Source organism: Ranitomeya imitator, chromosome 2 (assembly GCF_032444005.1).
Source record: "Ranitomeya imitator isolate aRanImi1 chromosome 2, aRanImi1.pri, whole genome shotgun sequence".
Classification (NCBI taxonomy): domain Eukaryota; kingdom Metazoa; phylum Chordata; class Amphibia; order Anura; family Dendrobatidae; genus Ranitomeya; species Ranitomeya imitator.
Genome location: NC_091283.1, coordinates 232,861,201 through 232,881,060, shown reverse-complemented (window position 1 = coordinate 232,881,060; position 19,860 = coordinate 232,861,201). Strand labels below are relative to the sequence as shown.

Genomic DNA, 19,860 nt, shown 5'->3' with positions numbered 1-19,860 from the left:
ATTACATAATTGATCCTGAGCTACATCCTGTATTATATCTCAGAGCTGCACTCACTATTCTGCTGGTGCAGTCACTGTGTACATGCATTACTGATCCTGAGTTACATTCTGTATTATATCTCAGAGCTGCACTCATTATTCTGCTGGTGCAGTGCGGTTGGCGCTCTGTCTTGCATGTCCCCGGGTCTGCTGACTGGTCTTTTCCTCCTTTCCCTGCAGATATTAGTCTTTGACATTAAGGATACCCTGACTCGGGACTTTCGGGAGATGCGCGACTACCTGGAGCAGCAGGAACGAGCTGCGTTCTGGAGGATGAAGCAAGAGCAGGACAGCGCACAGAGGGAGACCACACGGCTGGTGCAGAAACTGATGGACGAGCTTGATGCCATGAAGCGGAGGAAGGCAGAACTGGCGGAGCTGCTGGAGCACGACTGGATCTCGATGCTGAAGGTGCAGCAGACCTTCTTATCCTTGGTTCTTGGTGACCGGGGTGAAGTCCTTCTCTGCCATCCAGGTCTGCACTTCTGCGACCCGAGGTGGATTCTTTTGTGCCGTTGGTGGGATCGTACCGTCATCGGCTGTTCTATGAGATGTGATGTTCTTGTGGATACCGCGATGGAGAGGGGCCAGAAGATCACGGCGTCTGGTTACACAAACCCCTTGTCATGGTAGATCTGCTTCACCTTCCTATTAGCAGTGCAGGTCTTCCTAGGTTCTGTCTATCTCTTGGAGATCTGCCCTAAGTTGTCTCAGCTGTTCTGTGTTGGCCACTCCTCTCAGGTATATATGCTGTACTCTTGCACTGGGGAGTTGGTAGTGATAGTTCTCATTTCCTGGTTTGGTGATGGAGCGTCCTGAACTAGTAGCAGTCGGTGTAGTTTACAGGCGGTATCTGTGTGGATTTGGTATTGTGTGTTTATCCTAATCCTCTCCCACTTGCTTTTCCCCACCTACTGTTCTCTTGATTTCCACTCTGTTGTTTGGTGAGTGTGTGTGTGAGTGTAGTTGTATTTTATTCCTGTCTCTCAGGTTTGTGGTGTTCTATACACTTCCCTACCTGCCTTGGTGGGGGAGGAAACATCAGAGTGCATATAGGAGCATATCTAGGTGTCTGGCCCCGGTATCCCTACCTTCAGGGGTAATCTGGGGAACAGGGATAGCCTAGGTTCCTCCTAGCTTGAGGGACAGAGATGGTGCCCACTGACCCAGGAATTGTCACCAGCCCATACCTTTTTGGATCAACTATGGATCCCGTGGTTGTCCTGGCTGGGCAGATGCACTTAGCCTAGAGATGGCAGAATTAAGGGCAATGGCCTTGCAGCACCCATCGCCTCCAGGCTTGGGGTCTGCTGCCTCCAGGCAACACCTATTGGAACCATTCACAAGGGGTAGGGATACATTTTTGAGGAGGCCTACAAACTATATTTGAGGGTATGTCCCTATTCCTCAGGTACCGAGGAACAGAGGGTGGGATTCTAAGCTCTCTTCTCCAGGGTGACCCCTGGGCATTTTCTCTCCAGCCTGATTCCCACTGGCTTCAGACGCTGGAGGGATTGTCTAACTTATGGTGTCCTTGACCATGTCTCTCTGGCTGAGTCTAAATCTCATTGGCTTCAGCAGGGAGACCGGCGAGCAGAGGACTGTTGCTCCGAGTTCTGTAGGTGGTCTTCAGATACTAAGTGGAATGATCCCGCGCTCCATAGTCAGTTTTGTCCGGGGCTCTCAGAGAAGGTGAAAGATGGCTTTGTTCTATATGAGACCCCAAGAAGTGACCATGTCTCTAGAAATCCGAGTAGATCACAGTCTTCAATGGAGACAAAAAGAAACCTCAATCATGGGGGGGGGAGGTGGATATCAATGGAATTGAGGGTTGAGTCAACCGAGGAACCTACGCAGTTGGGTGGGATGACCCGTTGCGCTGCATTTTTGTGTGGACTGTATGATTGTTCCATTAATTATTTCTGGGCCAAGTTGCCTATGAGCAGGCATTATAGCGTTCCAGGTCCCGAGAGTCAGGCCTATACCACAGAGAGTCTGGCCAAGGGTCATATCAGACCCTCCTCATCTCTGGTTTCAGCAGAGTTTTTCTTTAAGAAAACAGATGGAGGTGTGAGGAGCTGGCCTAGTTCTAAAGACTCAACCAGAAGCCTGAATGCCAATAAAACGTATCAATATTTTATTAATCAAAACAATATATAAAAACAAGTCTCATAGTAGCCAGTGGAAAATACATGTGACAGAATAATACTGTCTGCATATAGGAATATACCAAGTCAAACAATACATGTACATATGCCTCAAAAATAGCCACACATATATAAAACGATAGGAGAAGTGGTAGTAAATATCCCAAATATATTAAAGATAACCTATCAAAAATGCCCACTCCAAAGATATCACTGCAATAAGCAGTCAAAGTAAATACTAGTATGTTGCTCTATAAACGCATATACATAGATGCTATACGGTCATATACCTAATGAGTCTCAAAATTTCCAGTTTCATTTTAGTGACCGACATCAGCCACAACCATCATAAATACTTCCATATGACAAATATATATAAATAAGGAGGGCGCATGGAAGCTCATTAAAACAGATATGAGTATAACTTTATTAACAATCTCATGTGAAATAAATATTGACTATAATGTGTAAGTAGCTGGAGACTTTCACCCACACTAAGTGCCTAACATGAGCCACTATAGAAGTAAGGGGGGGAGAGGAATAATGGGGGACCAGAGTCTCACCTCACTGCAGAGAAAGCTAGGCGAAACGCGCGTCGGGGCGTGTACAGCGGCCTATCTGCAGTGAGGTGAGACTCTGGTCCCCCATTATTCCTCTCCCCCCCTTACTTCTATAGTGGCTCATGTTAGGCACTTAGTGTGGGTGAAAGTCTCCAGCTACTTACACATTATAGTCAATATTTATTTCACATGAGATTTGGACTGCTGAGGAGACGTTATTGGGGATCTTTTTCTTGCCAGCACCTTACTATACCCTACTGTGCGGTGTCATGTTTACTAGTTGTATGCAGTAGACCCAACTTTTTCTGGTGTCTTTTACTTGTTGTGTCTGTGTCTGCACTGTCAATATGTGACAGTCGCATGTATTTATGTGTGTTTATTATTGTTAATAAAGTTATACTCATATCTGTTTTAATGAGCTTCCATGCGCCCTCCTTATTTATAGGTCATATACCTAAGTAGGAAAGAAAAAGCCTATATATATACAAATTTAGCTAGCAATGGTAATAAGGCTGTGACCATCCCCCTGGACGAAGCATACCGCGAAACGCGCGTCGGGGTCCGTTTACTGAGCTGCGTACTTAGGTAATATGTCTTCCTTCTACTATTTGGCCGCTTATATGCACTGGTGATGCAACATGCTTTTTGTCCTGTCCTACTGTATGGGGTTTCTTTTCTGCCTTAAGCAACTTTGTTATGACCATGTTTTATGGTGTTAACCCCTTTTCATTGTTCACTTGAACAGTATTATGTATAGGTAGACACAGTGGACTTTTGTGCATATATTTCCCCTCTCCTTATTACCATTGCTAGCTAAATTTGTATTTTCCACTGGCTACTATGAGACTTGTTTTTATATATTGTTATGATTAATAAAATAATGATACGTTTTATTGGCATTCAGGCTTCTGGTTGTTTCTTTTTGATTGATTTAGCATTCATGGGAGTGCCTTCTTCAGTTAGGCCTATTATTTGGTTTAGTTCTAAAGACTGTTGGACAAATGCCTGTAGAGCGGAGTCCACGGCTCTAAGGTGTGCAGGCCAGATCTTATTCATACGTAAGGCCAGACCCAAGATTGGGAATCGGGTAAGGCGAGCATTCCATTACTCGTCACTGTCTCAGAGGTCTCAAGCATTACATGTATGCCAGGGGAGCACTACTGGAGCGTGGAATAGAGGCATCTGTGCCAGAAAACAACGTACAGTATAGCTGGCAAGGCCTGTGGGTTATTCATGCGGGGAGCTATACATGCCAGAAGCCTCGTGGACAAGCCAGATGCGGCAAAGGACTGCCAGCCATGTTTTAACCTTATCACACAAGGCGGATACTGGAACAGCCGTCCTTTTACTGACTGTTGCCCAGCCGCCGGGCTGGAGTCTGCACCACATTCCCTGATGGAGGCTACATTTTCACACTTGGTGAGCTGTGCATAATCCTTCCCCCTTTTCCGTGGTTTTGTTATCCTATTGTACCAGACTCAAGTCATTGTTCTCCCAGTCACTAGTCTCATTGTGTGGATGAGGATGGTAGACCAAGCGGATTTGTCACCACAGGGGGGTCTCGCATGCAGATTATGGGTTTGGCCTGAGGAAAATACCTCCACCAATGCACGGTTAGCTTTGGGGGGGGGGGAAGGTGTGAACAGCGCGGCTTCCCAGGCGGTTGTCCATGTGGTACTGATGCGGCACACGGTTGCTACATGTGTTTCACACGTAGTACACACACGAACATCTCCGGTACCGTTTTTTCTGGTCCCTGAAATAAACGGACGTGTGAAAGCGGCCTCAGGAGTACGCTGAGTTAGCAGTTGGTTGGTGTAGTTTGCAGGAGCCATTGTGTGTGGATTTAGTATTGTGGATTTATCCTAATCCTCTTCTGTCAGGATTCACACCGTGACTGTCACCCCTACGTCACGGATCGGGGTGACTTTAGGCCAACAGACGGCTATCACATGTGCAGGGGGCTTATCTTAGTTATCCCTCCACTCCACAATGTGATGGAAAAACACACACAAGGCTATTGACCTCTTAGTTTACAGCAGGGGCTTATTCTAGGTATCCCACTGCTCTTCAATGCATCACGAACTGCAGGGATTTATGTATATCCCGCTTACAGTTCCACTTAACACTTGCAGCTCTCTGGCGCCCCCCTTACTCTCAGGTAAGATTAGGTACTGCACCCTGGGTAATTAGTCGCCAGACAGGCTGCCTGCTATGTACTGGCTATTGGGCACGCTGCAGCGACGCGATAAACTACTCCCACTCAGGCAGGAACAATAATTATCAACACCGCAGTCGCTGCAACATCACCCAAAAGCCTGCACGGTATCGCTGCCACCAGCTTCGATTAAACGGGTCCGAAGCTAACCCAACACAGTAGCGTAATTCCCTTCAGGAGACGTAGGGTACGTTTTTAGAGCATGGAGAAAGAACTAGTATTAAATAATATACCCCACAAAATTTAGGCAGTGCTTTATCAAAATATTTTACAAAGATATTACAAATGAGACAATTGCAAATATGTACAAGGTAATTATATAAAAAAAAACAAGGATTACATGAGAATAGCACTTACATGTGTTCAAAGCATTGCAGGCAACCCGGCTAGTGGAGTTTCCATACGTCCCAGTTCATTGGACGTGCTCAGGGCTCTCCAGGAAAAAGACAAGAAGTGACTGCTGGCATCTGGGCAGACAGTTATAGCAGCAGCCTGTGACATCCCAGAAAGGGGTTGGATCACCTCGTCCCTCCTACCTCTTCAGTTAACTAATTTTACCCTAACTTTTATCTAATTTCTATAACTCCGCTACAAAGCATGTCATAGTCATAACAAACCCAGCATTCTCGGATTCTAATGAGATCAAATATGTCCTATCTGTGATACATATTTACAGAGAAATCCCTACTTCTTTACCAGATGGAGTTAGAAGCCAGTGTTTAGAGTGAAGGGTAGATCCACCGAGGGAGATTAAGAATATATATTTTCGTGTTCTTATCTTAAATCGTTTGCCTAATACCTTACAAAAACAGAACAAAGAACTTTCATGGATTCTGGAAATTTCTAATCCAGTTATAGCTGGAGAAGAGTTGGAGCCTTCCAAAGCGATCGTAAATTCCTTTCTTCAATAAAACTCCCCCCAGTACATTGGCAAGGCAGCTCTTGGCTGAGTGAAAGGGAAGGGGGGCTTTTTAGCCCACAGCCTGCTAGCAAGAGAAACTACTTATATGATATTTCATACCATATCGTGACATCTTCCCATTTGATTTACTCCTCCTACCGTTCCCTTGATTTCCACTCTCTTTTGTGAGTGTATTTGTATGATTGTAGGTTTTTTTTTTTTTTATCCCTGTCGGCTTGCCTTGTCAGGTTTGTGTTGTCCTATAAGCTTCCATACCTCCCTGGTTGGGGTAGGAAACAGATCAGAGTGCATTAGGAGCATAGCGAAATACGAGACTCTAAAATCCCCACCATCAGGGGTAATCTGGGCAACAGGGAAAGCCTAGGGGTCCTCCTGGCTTGAGGGACAGGGTAGGAGTTCACTGCTCTGGGAAATCCTGCTACAGTATCGTGACAGATCTTTCTTCTCTTGGTCCTCAGGATGTTGGATCTGAGGAGACCTTCACATCACCATCATCATCGGAGTCCCAGAGACCGTACACATTTGATGAGAACCGTGTAGTAGACACCACTGACGCTGTGACCAAAATGAAGAACAGTCTTCTGTCCCACGCACTGTTGGAAGACAGCCCCTGTCCACCCAAGAAAGGTGAGGATGGGCCACACTCGGGTGGATGTGGACTCCCAGGTTGATGAAGTATTCATGGCATCCATATCCATCTTTTTCCAGTTCTGGAGGACTCCCTGGTGTTATCTCCCGGATCCCCGCAGCCTTGTGAGCAGGAGATTAATATCAGTCTTCCCGTAAAACCTCAGAGCCAACTCCTGCAGTGTAAGTGTGTTATCCTCTCTCCTACGTAGATCCTGCTGCAGAGCTGCCAAATATACTGTGCATGCGGATCATAATCGGCTCATTAGTGACACGTAAGACCACCAGAGCCTCTTGTGTCCAGTCCGTGCCTGATACATGACAGATCATAATCAGCTCATTAGTGACACGTAAGACCACCAGAGCCTCTTGTGTCCAGTCCGTGCCTGATACATGACAGATCATAATTGGCTCATTAGTGACACTAGAGAAACAACGCAGAATCCCTCTGCTGCCACGTGACGAACCTGCACCTCGCCACCCTACCTGTCGTCACTATTACGACAGCGAGATGATGTGGTATGGTCTCCTCACCAATGTGATGACCCGCACCCCCTGGGGACACGTAAGGTCTTCTTCACGCAATTTTACGCAGACACACCATGTCCACACGGGCCCAGGGAGGTACGGGAAGTGAGAGGATGCGGCCCACACAGTCACTGACATGGCAGCACACTCTCCCACAACCCTGACAGGATGAGAGGCCCCTCTCACTAGCACCAGTGATACAGAACCTTGTCAGCCTGGTTGGACTGCCACTAGTTCCTCGTTAGATATAAACCTTGTCTGTTAACTGGATTATATCGTCCAGAAACCAGCCCTGGCAGCATGGAAAGAAAAACCGAGAGAAGGACTTGTGGATTCATGGATCGAGTTAAAAGAGCGGCCCAAGGTTTAATTATATATTTAATCGCCTTAAGGGCACACTAGACAATACTCCATATACATGATGGTTATACAGTGGTCAGATATGCAAATACAATAGTGGTAGGATCAAAGATATAAGCAGATTATATGTCCATTACTGTGTGATGTTTGATCATGGGTGCACTGGGCCACAGAGGTCATAGGATGCCGGCTAGCTCCTAGGTCCTTCACAGCACGTTATTCGACACTGCCCCCACTGTCAAAGTGTACCACATGTATAACAGAGAGAGACCACATGGCCTTACACTAGCCTTTATCCCCTGCCCTTGCCTCTGCAGCTAAGAACTCAGAAATCCTATGAAAGATCATAACTCCTTTCTAGACGGCGGTTCTAGCACCATCGGATCCAGCCAGGCCCTTGCTACACTTTGGGACCAAACAAGCCTTCGCTACTTGGCTTCTACTACATGTGCTATGTATATCCATACCCATGGGTACTAGAACGGGTTGAGACCCAGGTTGTGTTCGCCTTGTTCTGGGGATCTCAGAAATATACACTGTATGGCTAGGATGATTTTCTGTTCAGCCCATAGTGGTGCCATGGAGGTTGCTCCTAGCTTCCTGCATAGTAGTGATACATCCCAGGTATATAACTGATGGTTCTTTTATTCCAGGGGCGACGGTTGTCTCTTTCGACCCTGACTCTGTCAGCTGTCGTCTGTTTGTGTCACCAGACTTGAAGACTGTGACTGTGGCTGAAAAGAATTACTCCTACCCAAAGAAAGAGCGCAGGTTCACTAGCTGCCAGGCCCTCTGCTCACAAGGCTTCTCCACCGGGAGCATGTATTGGGAGGTCAGCACTGCGGACAGCGATAGCTGGGGCATTGGGGTGGCGGCATCAGAAATCGCCAAACACCAACAACTTGGGGATAATGACTTGTCCTGGTGCGTAAAATGGAACAAGGGGCACCTGAGTGCGTGGCATAAGAACGAGGAGGCCCGGAGCCTCCTGCCACGACCCTCCATAGTGGGTGTGCTGCTCGACTGCACGGAAAAGCTTGTCTCCTTTTACTCGCTGTCCCCGGAGTTACTGATCCACACCTACAACATCCATTTCCAGACACGACTTTTTCCTGCTGTATGGCTTTACGGTCTGAAGAAAGGGAGCTCGCTAACCATACGAGACATCAGGACAGATGCATGAGCTAAAAGCCATCGCTCCTCTCTGTCATGTTCAAAACGTTCTACGACGTAACACTGCCTCCTGACCAAAGATCATCAGATATGATGTCCAACACATCTGGGGACCTTCTGGATGAGGGGGCCACACCCCAGAGTGGGGTCATTCTTCTGTATCGGTCTTCTTCTAATGGTCCATGAGATTCATCCATCTCTAACTCAGGGAGACAAACTCTAATAAAGTGTGGGTGAAGTCTGAGGGGGTTGGGGAAGTATCGGGCATTGGAGTAGTCTGGGCTGGTTTATGAAGTATTGGGCTTTGGAGTAGTCTGGGACGGTTGGTGAAGTATTGGGCGTCTGAGTAGTCTGGGGCAGTTGGTGACGTATTGGGAATAATCTGGGGCTGTTGGTGAAGTATTGGGAGTAGTTTGGGGTGGTTGGTGAAGTATTGGGCGTTGGAGTAGTCTGGAGCTGTTGGTGAAGTATTGGGCGTTGGGGTAGTCTGGGGCTGTTGGTGAAGTATTGGGCATTGTAGTCTAGTGCTGTTGGTGAAATATTGGGGGTTGGAGTAGTCTGGGGCAGTTGGTGAAGTATTGGGCGTTGGGTGAAGTTGATGGGTTAGTGAAGTATTCTGAGGCAGTTGGTGAAGTCTGAGGGGTTGATGAAGTATTGGGCAGTGGATGAAGTCTGGGCTGTTGGTGAAGTCTGAGGGGTTTGTGACGTATTGGGTACCAGTGAAGTCGGGTGGTGCATGGTAAAGCCTGGCTTGTGCACCATGATGGCATTTTGGGTGCTAGTGTTGTCTGGGATGCAGGCGCATAATGAAGATTTGAAAGAGTTATGTTTGTGGTCTTAGTGAAGTCAGCATGATTTGGGAGATGATGGAGGGGTATGGTGAACATTGGGGTGCTTGTTAAACTTTTGGGTACTAATAAAGTCTGGTAAGGTGTGGTAAATTGGAAGTGGTCCCAGCAGCTGGCATCTGTTCACACTTGCCTCTGGCAAGAAGGGTCTGTTTCTTTTCTAGTCTGGGTATCAACGTTTGTGATGGCGGTACGCGTGACATACATGTAGGTGTAATAAGGCCAAGGAGTGATGGGCAATGGAAGTATGGGCGCTTAACAGGATAAAGATGGCCGAAGCCTGATCCGGGAGGTGAATGTGTGGGTCCGCAGAACACAACTGATCGCCTTCTAAAGTTCTGAGATTATACATTTATATTTCTGTAAAGAAAATGTTTTTTTAATAAAACTGTAAAGAATTTGATCCTGGTGGCAACATATTGTTCTGAAAGTCTGTTTCATACCCGCATATCGTTGTAGACTGTGCTTCACAAGCCATGGGGTGCGACAAGTATACAACAGCTGCAGGCTGATGCAGTGGAAGCACTGGACAAACGCCAATACTGTATGACCTGTCTGGATTGTCCCGTTCTTCCTGTAATCCTCCATATTGTAAGGAGGTGGATGATAATTATTCTATGGCCCAAGTAAAACACTCCATACTCCCCCAATGTCTGGCCACTGATCACTGATGATTCTGCTGAAAGCTGAGGTCTGCAGCAGGTCCAAGGCCCTGACGTGTGAAGAAAAAAGCGGGGAGCAGAAAGGTACAAGGACTCTTCCAGACATTCTCATCTCCAAAACACAAGCAAGTCCCACTGAGAAAGCAGGTGTCACGATATGGTATGAAATATCATATAAGTAGTTTCTCTTGTTAGTAGGCTGTGGGCTAAAAAGCCCCCCTTCCCTTTCACTCAGCCAAGAGCTGCCTTGTCAATGTACTGGGGGGAGTTTTATGGCCGAAAGGTATTTACGACCAGGTTAGAATCTTCCTCCCAGCTAGAACTGGATTCTAAGTCTCCAGAAATCCATGGAAGTTCTTTGTTTTGTTTTTGTAAGATATTACGCAAACCGTTTACGTTAAGAACACGAAAATATATATTCGTAATCTCCCTCGGTGGATCTGCCCATCCCTCTAAACATGGGCTTCTAACTCCATCTGGTAAAGAAGTAGGGATTTCTCTGTAAATATGTATCCCAGATAGGACATATTTGATCTCATTAGAATGCCCACGTTAATCCGAGATGAATGCTGGGTTTGTTATGGCTATGACATGTTTTGTAGCGAAGTTATAGAAATTAGAGAAAATAGTTTAAAGTTTAGTTAGACTGAAGAGGTAGGAGGGACGAGGTGATCCCACCCCTTTCTGGGATGTCACAGGCTGAAGCTATAACTGTCTGCACAGATCCCCAGCTCAGGCTTCTTGATTCCTTGTCTTAACTTGGAGGGCCCTGAGCACTTCCAATGAACTGGGACGTATGGTTGCCTGCAATGCAATGAACTGAGAACATGTGAGTGTTATCTTTTCTCCTTTAATCCCCTTTGTTATAATTACCTAGTACATATTTGCAATTGTCTCATTTGTAACATCTTTGTAAAATATTTTGATAAAACACTGCCTGAAACTTTTGATGGGGTATATTATTTAATACTAGTTCGTTCTCCTTTTCTAAACCGTACCCTAAGTCTCCTGAAGGGAAATACGCTACTGTTGTTTTTGGGTTAGCTTCAGACCTGTTTATTCGAAGCTGGTGGCAGCGATAGTGTGCAGGCTTTTGGGGTGATGTTGTAGCGACTGCGGCGTTGATAATTATTGTTCCTGCCTGAGTGGGAGTAGTTTATCGCGTCGCTGCGGCGTGCCCAATAGCCAGTGCACAGCAGGCAGCCTTTCTGGCGACTAATTACCCCAGGTGCAGTACCTCATCTGACCTGAGAGTAATGGGGGCGCCAGAGAGCTGTAAGTTTTAAGTGGAACTATAAAAGGGATATACATAAATCCCTGTAGTTTGTGGTATATTGAAGAGCAGTGGGATACCTAGAATAAGCCCCTGCTGTAAACTAAGAGGTCAATAGCCTTGTGTTTTTTCATCACATTGTGAAGTGGAGGGATAACGAAGATAAGCCCCCCTGCACATGTGATAGCCGTCTGTTGGCCCAAAGTCACCCCAATCCGTGACGTAGGGGTGACGGTCACGGGGTGAATCGTGAAAAATTGGTGGCAGCGGTCAGGGAATCCTGACAGCAGGGATCGCTGGTCAGGAATCCAACTCCCCCATACACAGCATCACTCTCAGCCGTCTGTCCCGTACACAGGAGCGCTAGCTCTCAGCCGTCTCTCCTGTACACAGGAACGTCACAGCCGTCTCTCCCGCACACGAGTGCTCGCTCTCGGCTGTCTCTCCAGCACACAGGACTATATTGACCTCTTAGTTTACAGCAGGGGCTTATTTTAGGTATCCCACTGCTCTTCAATATACCACGAACTGCAGGGATTTATGTATATCCCACTTACAGCTCCACTTGAAACTTGCAGCTTTCTGGCGCCCCCCTTACTCTCAGGTCAGACTAGGTACTGCACCTGGGGTCATGAGTCAACAGAAAGGCTGCCTGCTATGTACTGGCTATTGGGCATGCTGCAGCGACGCGATATAAATACTCCCACTCAGGCAGGAACAATAATTATCAACGCAGCAGTCACTACAATGACTCCCAACTACCCAGTACAAAGGTATGCTGCCACCAGCTTCGATTAAACGGGTCCGAAGCTAACCCAAAACAGTACCGTAATTCCCTTCAGAAGACTTAGGGTACGTTTTAGAACAGGAAGAACGGACTAGTAATTTATATATTTTACTCCATTAAAGTTAAGGCAGTGTTTGTAAAAACGATGAAACAAGAAAAGAAAACAGCGCGGCACTCACCCTTATTATTTGAAGCTGTGAAATCGTGCTCTTTATTGGAGAAAAATGTATAAAACATCCATTAGGACATCAGGTCAGCGAGAGTCCACACTCCACCTCCGCACCCTCTCGCTGACCTGATGTCCTAATGGATGTTTTATACATTTTTCTCCAATAAAGAGCACGATTTCACAGCTTCAAATAATAAGGGTGAGTGCCGCACTGTTTTCTTTTCTTGTTTCATCGTATTTACTCTGGATTGCCTATCAGTGCTGAGCACCATATACCCAGAACATTCGTGCCACCTGCGTATTTTTCGGATGTTCTTCAAGGAGTGTATGTCCATATTGTATTTGTGCTTCTCTAGTGCCGTCCATTGCTCATTCTGAGTGTTTGTAAAAAGATGTTACAATATGAGACGATTGAAAATATGTACAAGGTAATTATAAAAAAACAGGGATTACATGAGAAATCAACACTTACATGTGTTCAGAGCATTGCAGGCAACCAGGCTAGTTTCCATATGTCCCAATGCATCAGGCTAGCAGTCAGGGCTTCCCAGGTAAAACTAACTGCTGAGGGTCTGGCAAAACTTATAAACCACAGTCTGTGACATCACCATCAGGGCTGGTCTACCCAGACCCTCCTCTCTCTTCAGTCTTAGTAAATTTCACACAAGTTTGTCTAATCACTGTATCTCCGCTACCGAACAGGTCAGAATCATAACACACCCAGCATTCATCTTGTATTAACATTGGCGTTCTAATGAAACCAAATTTGTGCTATTTGTGACACGCAGTTCCAGAGAAATCCATACTTTGTCCCTGTTGGAACTAGAAGCTCCTGCTTACAGTGGCGGACCGATCCGCCGATGGACGTTAGCAATATGTATTGAATATTCTCCTAGCCCAAGTCGTTGGCCCAATATCTTCTCATATTAGAACAAAGACCCTCATGGATTTTGGAAAACTTCTATACCAGTCCTAGCTAGTACAGAAGGGAGGAGGGCGAGTAAGATGCTCAGAACTTGGAATTTATGGCCAGGGCAATAAAAACCTCTAATACCATACATTCAGAAACACACAAAGAAGCAAAGAGAGCCAGAGAGAGAAGGGGGGGGGGGGGGTTTAGCCCACAGCATGGGCTGAAGGGCAAAGCTACAAAATCATATTATATTTCATACAATATCGTGACAGCGGCGTTGATAATTATTGTTCCTGCCTGAATGGGAGTAGTTATATTGCCTCGCTGCAGCGTACCCAATAGCCAGTACATAGCAGGCAGCCTTTCTGGCGACTAATTATCCTAGGTGCAGTGCCTAATCTGACCTGAGGGTAAGGGGATGCCAGAGAGCTGCAAGTTTTCAAGCGGAACTGTAAAGCGGGATATACATAAATCCTTGCAGTTCATGTTACATTGCAGAGCAGTGGGATAACTAAAATAAGCCCCTGCTGTAAACTAAAAGGTCAATAGCCTTGTGTGTGTTTTCATCACATTGGAGCAGTGGAGGGATAACTAAAGATAAGCCCCCTGCATATGTAATAGCCATCTGTTGGCCTACAGTCACCCCGATCCGTGACGTAGTGGTGACAGTCACGGTGTGAATCGTGACACACAGCAGCGCTCGCTCTCGGCCGTCTCCCGTACACAGCAGCGCTTAATCTCAGCTGTCTCTCCCATACACAGCAGCGCTCGCTCTCGGCCGTTTCTCCAGTATACAGCAGCACTAGCTCTCGGCCGTCTCTCCAGTATACAGCAGCGCTCGCTCTCGGCCGTCTCTCCAGTACACAGGAGCGCTCGCTCTTGGCCGTCTCTCCCGTACACAGCAGCGCTCGCTCTCGGCCGTCTCTCCTGCTCATGGCAGCACTCGCTCTCGGCCGTCTCTCCAGTACACAGGAATGCTCGCTCTCAGTCGTCTCTCTCGTACAGAGGAGCGTTCGCTCTCAGCCGTCTCTCCAGTACATAGCAGCGCTCGCTCTCGGCTGTCTCTCCAGCACACAGCAGCGCTCGCTCTCGGCTGTCTCTCCAGTACACAGCAGCATTCGCTCTCGGCCATCTCTCGTACACAGCAGCGCTTGCTCACGGCCGTCTCTCCAGTACACAGCAGCGCTTCCTCTTGGCCGTCTCTCCAGTACACAGCAGTGCTCGCTCTCGGCCGTCTCTCCAGTACACAGCAGCGCTCGCTCTCGGCCGTCTCTCCAGTAAACAGCAGCGCTCGCTCTCGGCCGTCTCTCCAGCACACAGCAGCGCTCGCTCTCGGCCGTCTCTCCAGTACACAGCAGCATTCGCTCTCGGCCATCTCTCGTACACAGCAGCGCTTGCTCTCGGCCATCTCTCCAGCACACAGCAGCGCTCGCTCTCGGCCGTCTCTCCAGTACACAGCAGTGCTCGCTCTCGGCCGTCTCTCCAGTACACAGCAGCGCTCGCTCTCGGCCGTCTCTCCAGTAAACAGCAGCGCTCGCTCTCGGCCGTCTCTCCAGCACACAGCAGCGCTCGCTCTCGGCTGTCTCTCCAGCACACAGCAGCGCTCCCTCTCGGTCGTCTCTCCAGGACACAGCAGCGCTCGCTCTCGGCCGTCTCTCCAGCACACAGCTGTCTCTCCAGTACACAGCAGCGTACACAGCTGTCTCTCCAGCACACAGCAGCGCTCCCTCTCGGTCGTCTCTCCAGGACACAGCAGCGCTCGCTCTCGGCCGTCTCTCCAGTAAACAGCAGCGCTCGCTCTCGGCCGTCTCTCCTGCACACAGCAGCGCTCGCTCTCGGCCGTCTCTCCAGCACACAGCAGCGCTCTCGGCCGTCTCTCCAGCACACAGCTGTCTCTCCAGTACACAGCAGCACACAGCTGTCTCTCCAGCACACAGCAGTGCTCCCTCTCGGTCGTCTCTCCAGGACACAGCAGCGCTCGCTCTCGGCCGTCTCTCCAGTAAACAGCAGCGCTCGCTCTCGGCCGTCTCTCCAGCACACAGCAGCGCTCGCTCTCGGCCGTCTCTCCAGCACACAGCAGCGCTCCCTCTCGGTCGTCTCTCCAGGACACAGCAGCGCTCGCTCTCGGCTGTCTCTCCAGCACACAGCAGCGCTCGCTCTCGGCCGTCTCTCCAGCACACAGCAGCGCTCGCTCTCGGCCGTCTCTCCAGGACACAGCAACGCTCGCTCTCGGTCGTCTCTCCAGCAAACAGCAGCGCTCGCTCTCGGCCGTCTCTCCAGCACACAGCAGCGCTCGCTCTCGGCCGTCTCTCCAGTACACAGCAGCGCTCGCTCTCGGCCGTCTCTCCAGCACACAGCAGCGCTCGCTCTCGGCCGTCTCTCCAGCACACAGCAGCGCTCGCTCTCGGCCGTCTCTCCAGCACACAGCAGCGCTCGCTTTCGTCCGTCTCTCCAGCACACAGCAGCGCTCGCTCTCGGCCGTCTCTCCAGCACACAGCAGCGCTCGCTCTCGGCCATCTCTCCAGCACACAGCAGCGCTCGCTCTCGGCCGTCTCTCCAGCACACTGCAGCGCTCGCTCTCGGCCGTCTCTCCAGCACACACCAGCGCTCGCTCTCGGCCGTCTCTCCAGCACACAGCAGCGCTAGCTCTCGGCCGTCTCTCCAGCACACAGCAGCGCTCGCTCTCGGCCGTCTCTCCAGCACACAGCAGCGCTCGCTCTCGGCCGTCTCTCCAGCACACAGCAGCGCTCGCTCTCGGCCGTCTCTCCAGCACACAGCAGCGCTCGCTCTCGGCCGTATCTCCCGCACACAGCAGCGCTCGCTCTCGGCCGTCTCTCCAGCACACAGCAGCGCTCGCTCTCGGCCGTCTCTCCAGCACACAGCAGCGCTCGCTCTCGGCCGTCTCTCCAGCACACAGCAGCGCTCGCTCTCGGCCGTCTTTCCAGCACACAGCAGCGCTCGCTCTCGGCCGTCTCTCCAGCACACAGCAGCGCTCGCTCTCGGCCGTCTCTCCAGCACACAGCAGCGCTCGCTCTCGGCCGTCTCTCCAGCACACAGCAGCGCTCGCTCTCGGCCGTCTCTCCAGCACACAGCAGCGCTCGCTCTCGGCCGTCTCTCCAGCACACAGCAGCGCTCGCTCTCGGCCGTCTCTCCAGCACACAGCAGCGCTCGCTCTTGGCCGTCTCTCCAGCACACAGCAGCGCTCGCTCTCGGCCATCTCTCCCGCACACAGCAGCTCTCGCTCTCGGCCGTCTCTCCCGTACACAGCAGCGCTCTCTCCAGCACACAGCAGCGCTCGCTCTCGGCCGTCTCTCCCGCACACAGCAGCGCTCACTCTCGGCCGTCTCTCCAGCACACAGCAGCGCTCGCTCTCGGCCGTCTCTCCAGCACACAGCAGCGCTCGCTCTCGGCCGTCTCTCCCGCACACAGCAGCGCTCGCTCTCGGCCGTCTCTCCCGTACACAGCAGCGCTCTCTCCAGCACACGGCAGCGCTCGCTCTCGGCCGTCTCTCCCGCACACAGCAGCGCTCGCTCTCGGCCGTCTCTCCAGTACACAGCAGCGCTCGCTCTCGGCCGTCTCTCCAGTACACAGCAGCGCTCGCTCTCGGCCGTCTCTCCAGCACACAGCAGCGCTCGCTCTCGGTCGTCTCTACAGCTCACAGCAGCGCTCGCTCTCGGCCGTCTCTCCAGCACACAGCAGCGCTCGCTCTCGGCCGTCTCTCCAGCACACAGCAGCGCTCGCTCTCGGCCGTCTCTCCAGCACACAGCAGCGCTCGCTCTCGGCCGTCTCTCCAGCACACAGCAGCGCTCGCTCTCGGCCGTCTCTCCAGCACACAGCAGCGCTCGCTCTCGGCCGTCTCTCCAGCACACAGCAGCGCTTGCTCTCGGCCGTCTCTCCAGCACACAGCAGCGCTCGCTCTCGGCTGTCTCTCCAGTACACAGCAGCGCTCGCTCTCGGCCGTCTCTCCAGTACACAGCAGCGCTCGCTCTCGGCCGTCTCTCCAGCACACAGCAGCGCTCGCTCTCGGCCGTCTCTCCAGCACACAGCAGCGCTCGCTGTTGGCCGTCTCTCCAGCACACAGCAGCGCTCTCGGCCGTCTCTCCAGCACACAGCAGCGCTCACTCTCGGCCGTCTCTCCAGCACACAGCAGCGCTCGCTCTCGGCCGTCTCTCCAGAACACAGCAGCGCTCGCTCTCGGCCGTCTCTCCAGCACAGAGCAGCGCTCGCTCTCGGCCGTCTCTCCAGCACACAGCAGCGCTCGCTCTCGGCCCTCTCCAGCACACAGCAGCGCTCGCTCTCGGCCGTCTCTCCAGCACACAGCAGCGCTCGCTCTCTGCCGTCTCTCCAGCACACAGCAGCGCTCCCTCTCGGCCGTCTCTCCAGCACACAGCAGCGCTCGCTCTCGGCCGTCTCTCCAGCACACAGCAGCTCTCGCTCGTCTCTCCAGCACACAGCAGCGCTCGCTCTCGGCCGTCTCTCCAGCACACAGCAGCGCTCGCTCTCGGCCGTCTCTCCAGCACACAGCAGCGCTCGCTCTCGGCCGTCTCTCCAGCACACAGCAGCGCTCGCTCTCGGCCGTCTCTCCAGCACACAGCAGCGCTCGCTCTCGGCCGTCTCTCCAGCACACAGCAGCGCTAGCTCTCGGGCGTCTCTCCAGCACACAGCAGCGCTCGCTCTCGGCCGTCTCTCCAGCACACAGCAGCGCTACCTCTCGGCCGTCTCTCCAGCACACAGCAGCGCTCGCTCTCGGCCGTTTCTCCAGCACACAGCAGCGCTCGCTCTCGGCCGTCTCTCCAGCACACAGCAGCGCTCGCTCTCGGTCGTCTCTCCAGCACACAGCAGCGCTCGCTCTCGGCCGTCTCTCCAGCACACAGCAGCGCTCGCTCTCGGCCGTCTCTCCAGCACACAGCAGCGCTCGCTCTCGGCCGTCTCTCCAGCACACAGCAGCGCTCGCTCTCGGTCGTCTCTGCAGCACACAGCAGGGCTCGCTCTCGGCCGTCTCTCCAGCACACAGCAGCGCTCGCTCTCGGCCGTCTCTCCAGCACACAGCAGCGCTCGCTCTCGGCCGTCTCTCCAGCACACAGCAGCGCTCGCTCTCGGTCGTCTCTGCAGCACACAGCAGGGCTCGCTCTCGGCCGTCTCTCCAGCACACAGCAGCGCTCGCTCTCGGCCGTCTCTCCAGCACACAGCAGCGCTCGCTCTCGGCCGTCTCTCCAGCACACAGCAGCGCTCGCTCTCGGCCGTCTCTCCAGCACACAGCAGCGCTCGCTCTCGGCCGTCTCTCCAGCACACAGCAGCGCTCGCTCTCGGCCGTCTCTCCAGCACATAGCAGCGCTCGCTCTCGGCCGTCTCTCCAGCACACAAGCAGCGCTCGCTTTCGGCCGTCTCTCCAGCACACAGCAGCGCTCGCTCTCGGCCGTCTCTCCAGCACACAGCAGCGCTCGCTCTCGGCCGTCTCTCCAGAACACAGCAGCGCTCGCTCTCGGCCGTCTCTCCAGCACACAGCAGCGCTCGCTCTCGGCCGTCTCTCCAGCACACAGCAGCGCTCGCTCTCGGCCGTCTCTCCAGAACACAGCAGCGCTCGCTCTCGGCCGTCTCTCCAGCACATAGCAGCGCTCGCTCTCGGCCGTCTCTCCAGCACACAGCAGCTCTTGCTCTCGGACGTCTCTCCAGCACACAGCAGCGCTCGCTCTCGGCCGTCTCTCCAGCACACAGCAGCTCTCGCTCGTCTCTCCAGCACACAGCAGCGCTCGCTCTCGGCCGTCTCTCCAGCACACAGCAGCGCTCGCTCTCGGCCGTCTCTCCAGCACACAGCAGCGCTCGCTCTCGGCCGTCTCTCCAGCACACAGCAGCGCTCGCTCTCGGCCGTCTCTCCAGCACACAGCAGCGCTCGCTCTCGGCCGTCTCTCCAGCACACAGCAGCGCTAGCTCTCGGGCGTCTCTCCAGCACACAGCAGCGCTCGCTCTTGGCCGTCTCTCCAGCACACAGCAGCGCTACCTCTCGGCCGTCTCTCCAGCACACAGCAGCGCTCGCTCTCGGCCGTTTCTCCAGCACACAGCAGCGCTCGCTCTCGGCCGTCTCTCCAGCACACAGCAGCGCTCGCTCTCGGTCGTCTCTCCAGCACACAGCAGTGCTCGCTCTCGGCCGTCTCTCCAGCACACAGCAGCGCTCGCTCTCGGCCGTCTCTCCAGCACACAGCAGCGCTCGCTCTCGGCCGTCTCTCCAGCACACAGCAGCGCTCGCTCTCGGTCGTCTCTGCAGCACACAGCAGGGCTCGCTCTCGGCCGTCTCTCCAGCACACAGCAGCGCTCGCTCTCGGCCGTCTCTCCAGCACACAGCAGCGCTCGCTCTCGGCCGTCTCTCCAGCACACAGCAGCGCTCGCTCTCGGCCGTCTCTCCAGCACACAGCAGCGCTCGCTCTCGGCCGTCTCTCCAGCACACAGCAGCGCTCGCTCTCGGCCGTCTCTCCAGCACACAGCAGCGCTCGCTCTCGGCCGTCTCTCCAGCACATAGCAGCGCTCGCTCTCGGCCGTCTCTCCAGCACACAAGCAGCGCTCGCTTTCGGCCGTCTCTCCAGCACACAGCAGCGCTCGCTCTCGGCCGTCTCTCCAGCACACAGCAGCGCTCGCTCTC

The 19,860-nt window shown here is 52.3% G+C and overlaps 1 protein-coding gene across 2 annotated transcripts in view; it reads left to right on the top strand.

Annotated features, from left to right (window-relative positions):
• The window catches only part of RNF135 (ring finger protein 135), a 28,469-nt gene extending 18,644 nt beyond the window's left edge, over nt 1-9,825 (top strand). For both annotated transcript variants that reach the window (XM_069748747.1, XM_069748746.1), the window contains 4 exons: nt 220-450; nt 6,345-6,513; nt 6,595-6,696; nt 8,055-9,825. In XM_069748747.1, coding sequence (XP_069604848.1) covers nt 220-450; nt 6,345-6,513; nt 6,595-6,696; nt 8,055-8,584 — 1,032 coding nt within the window. In that variant the 3' untranslated portion in view covers nt 8,585-9,825. The remainder of the gene's footprint in view (nt 1-219; nt 451-6,344; nt 6,514-6,594; nt 6,697-8,054) is intronic.
• Nucleotides 9,826-19,860: the final 10,035 nt, after the last annotated feature.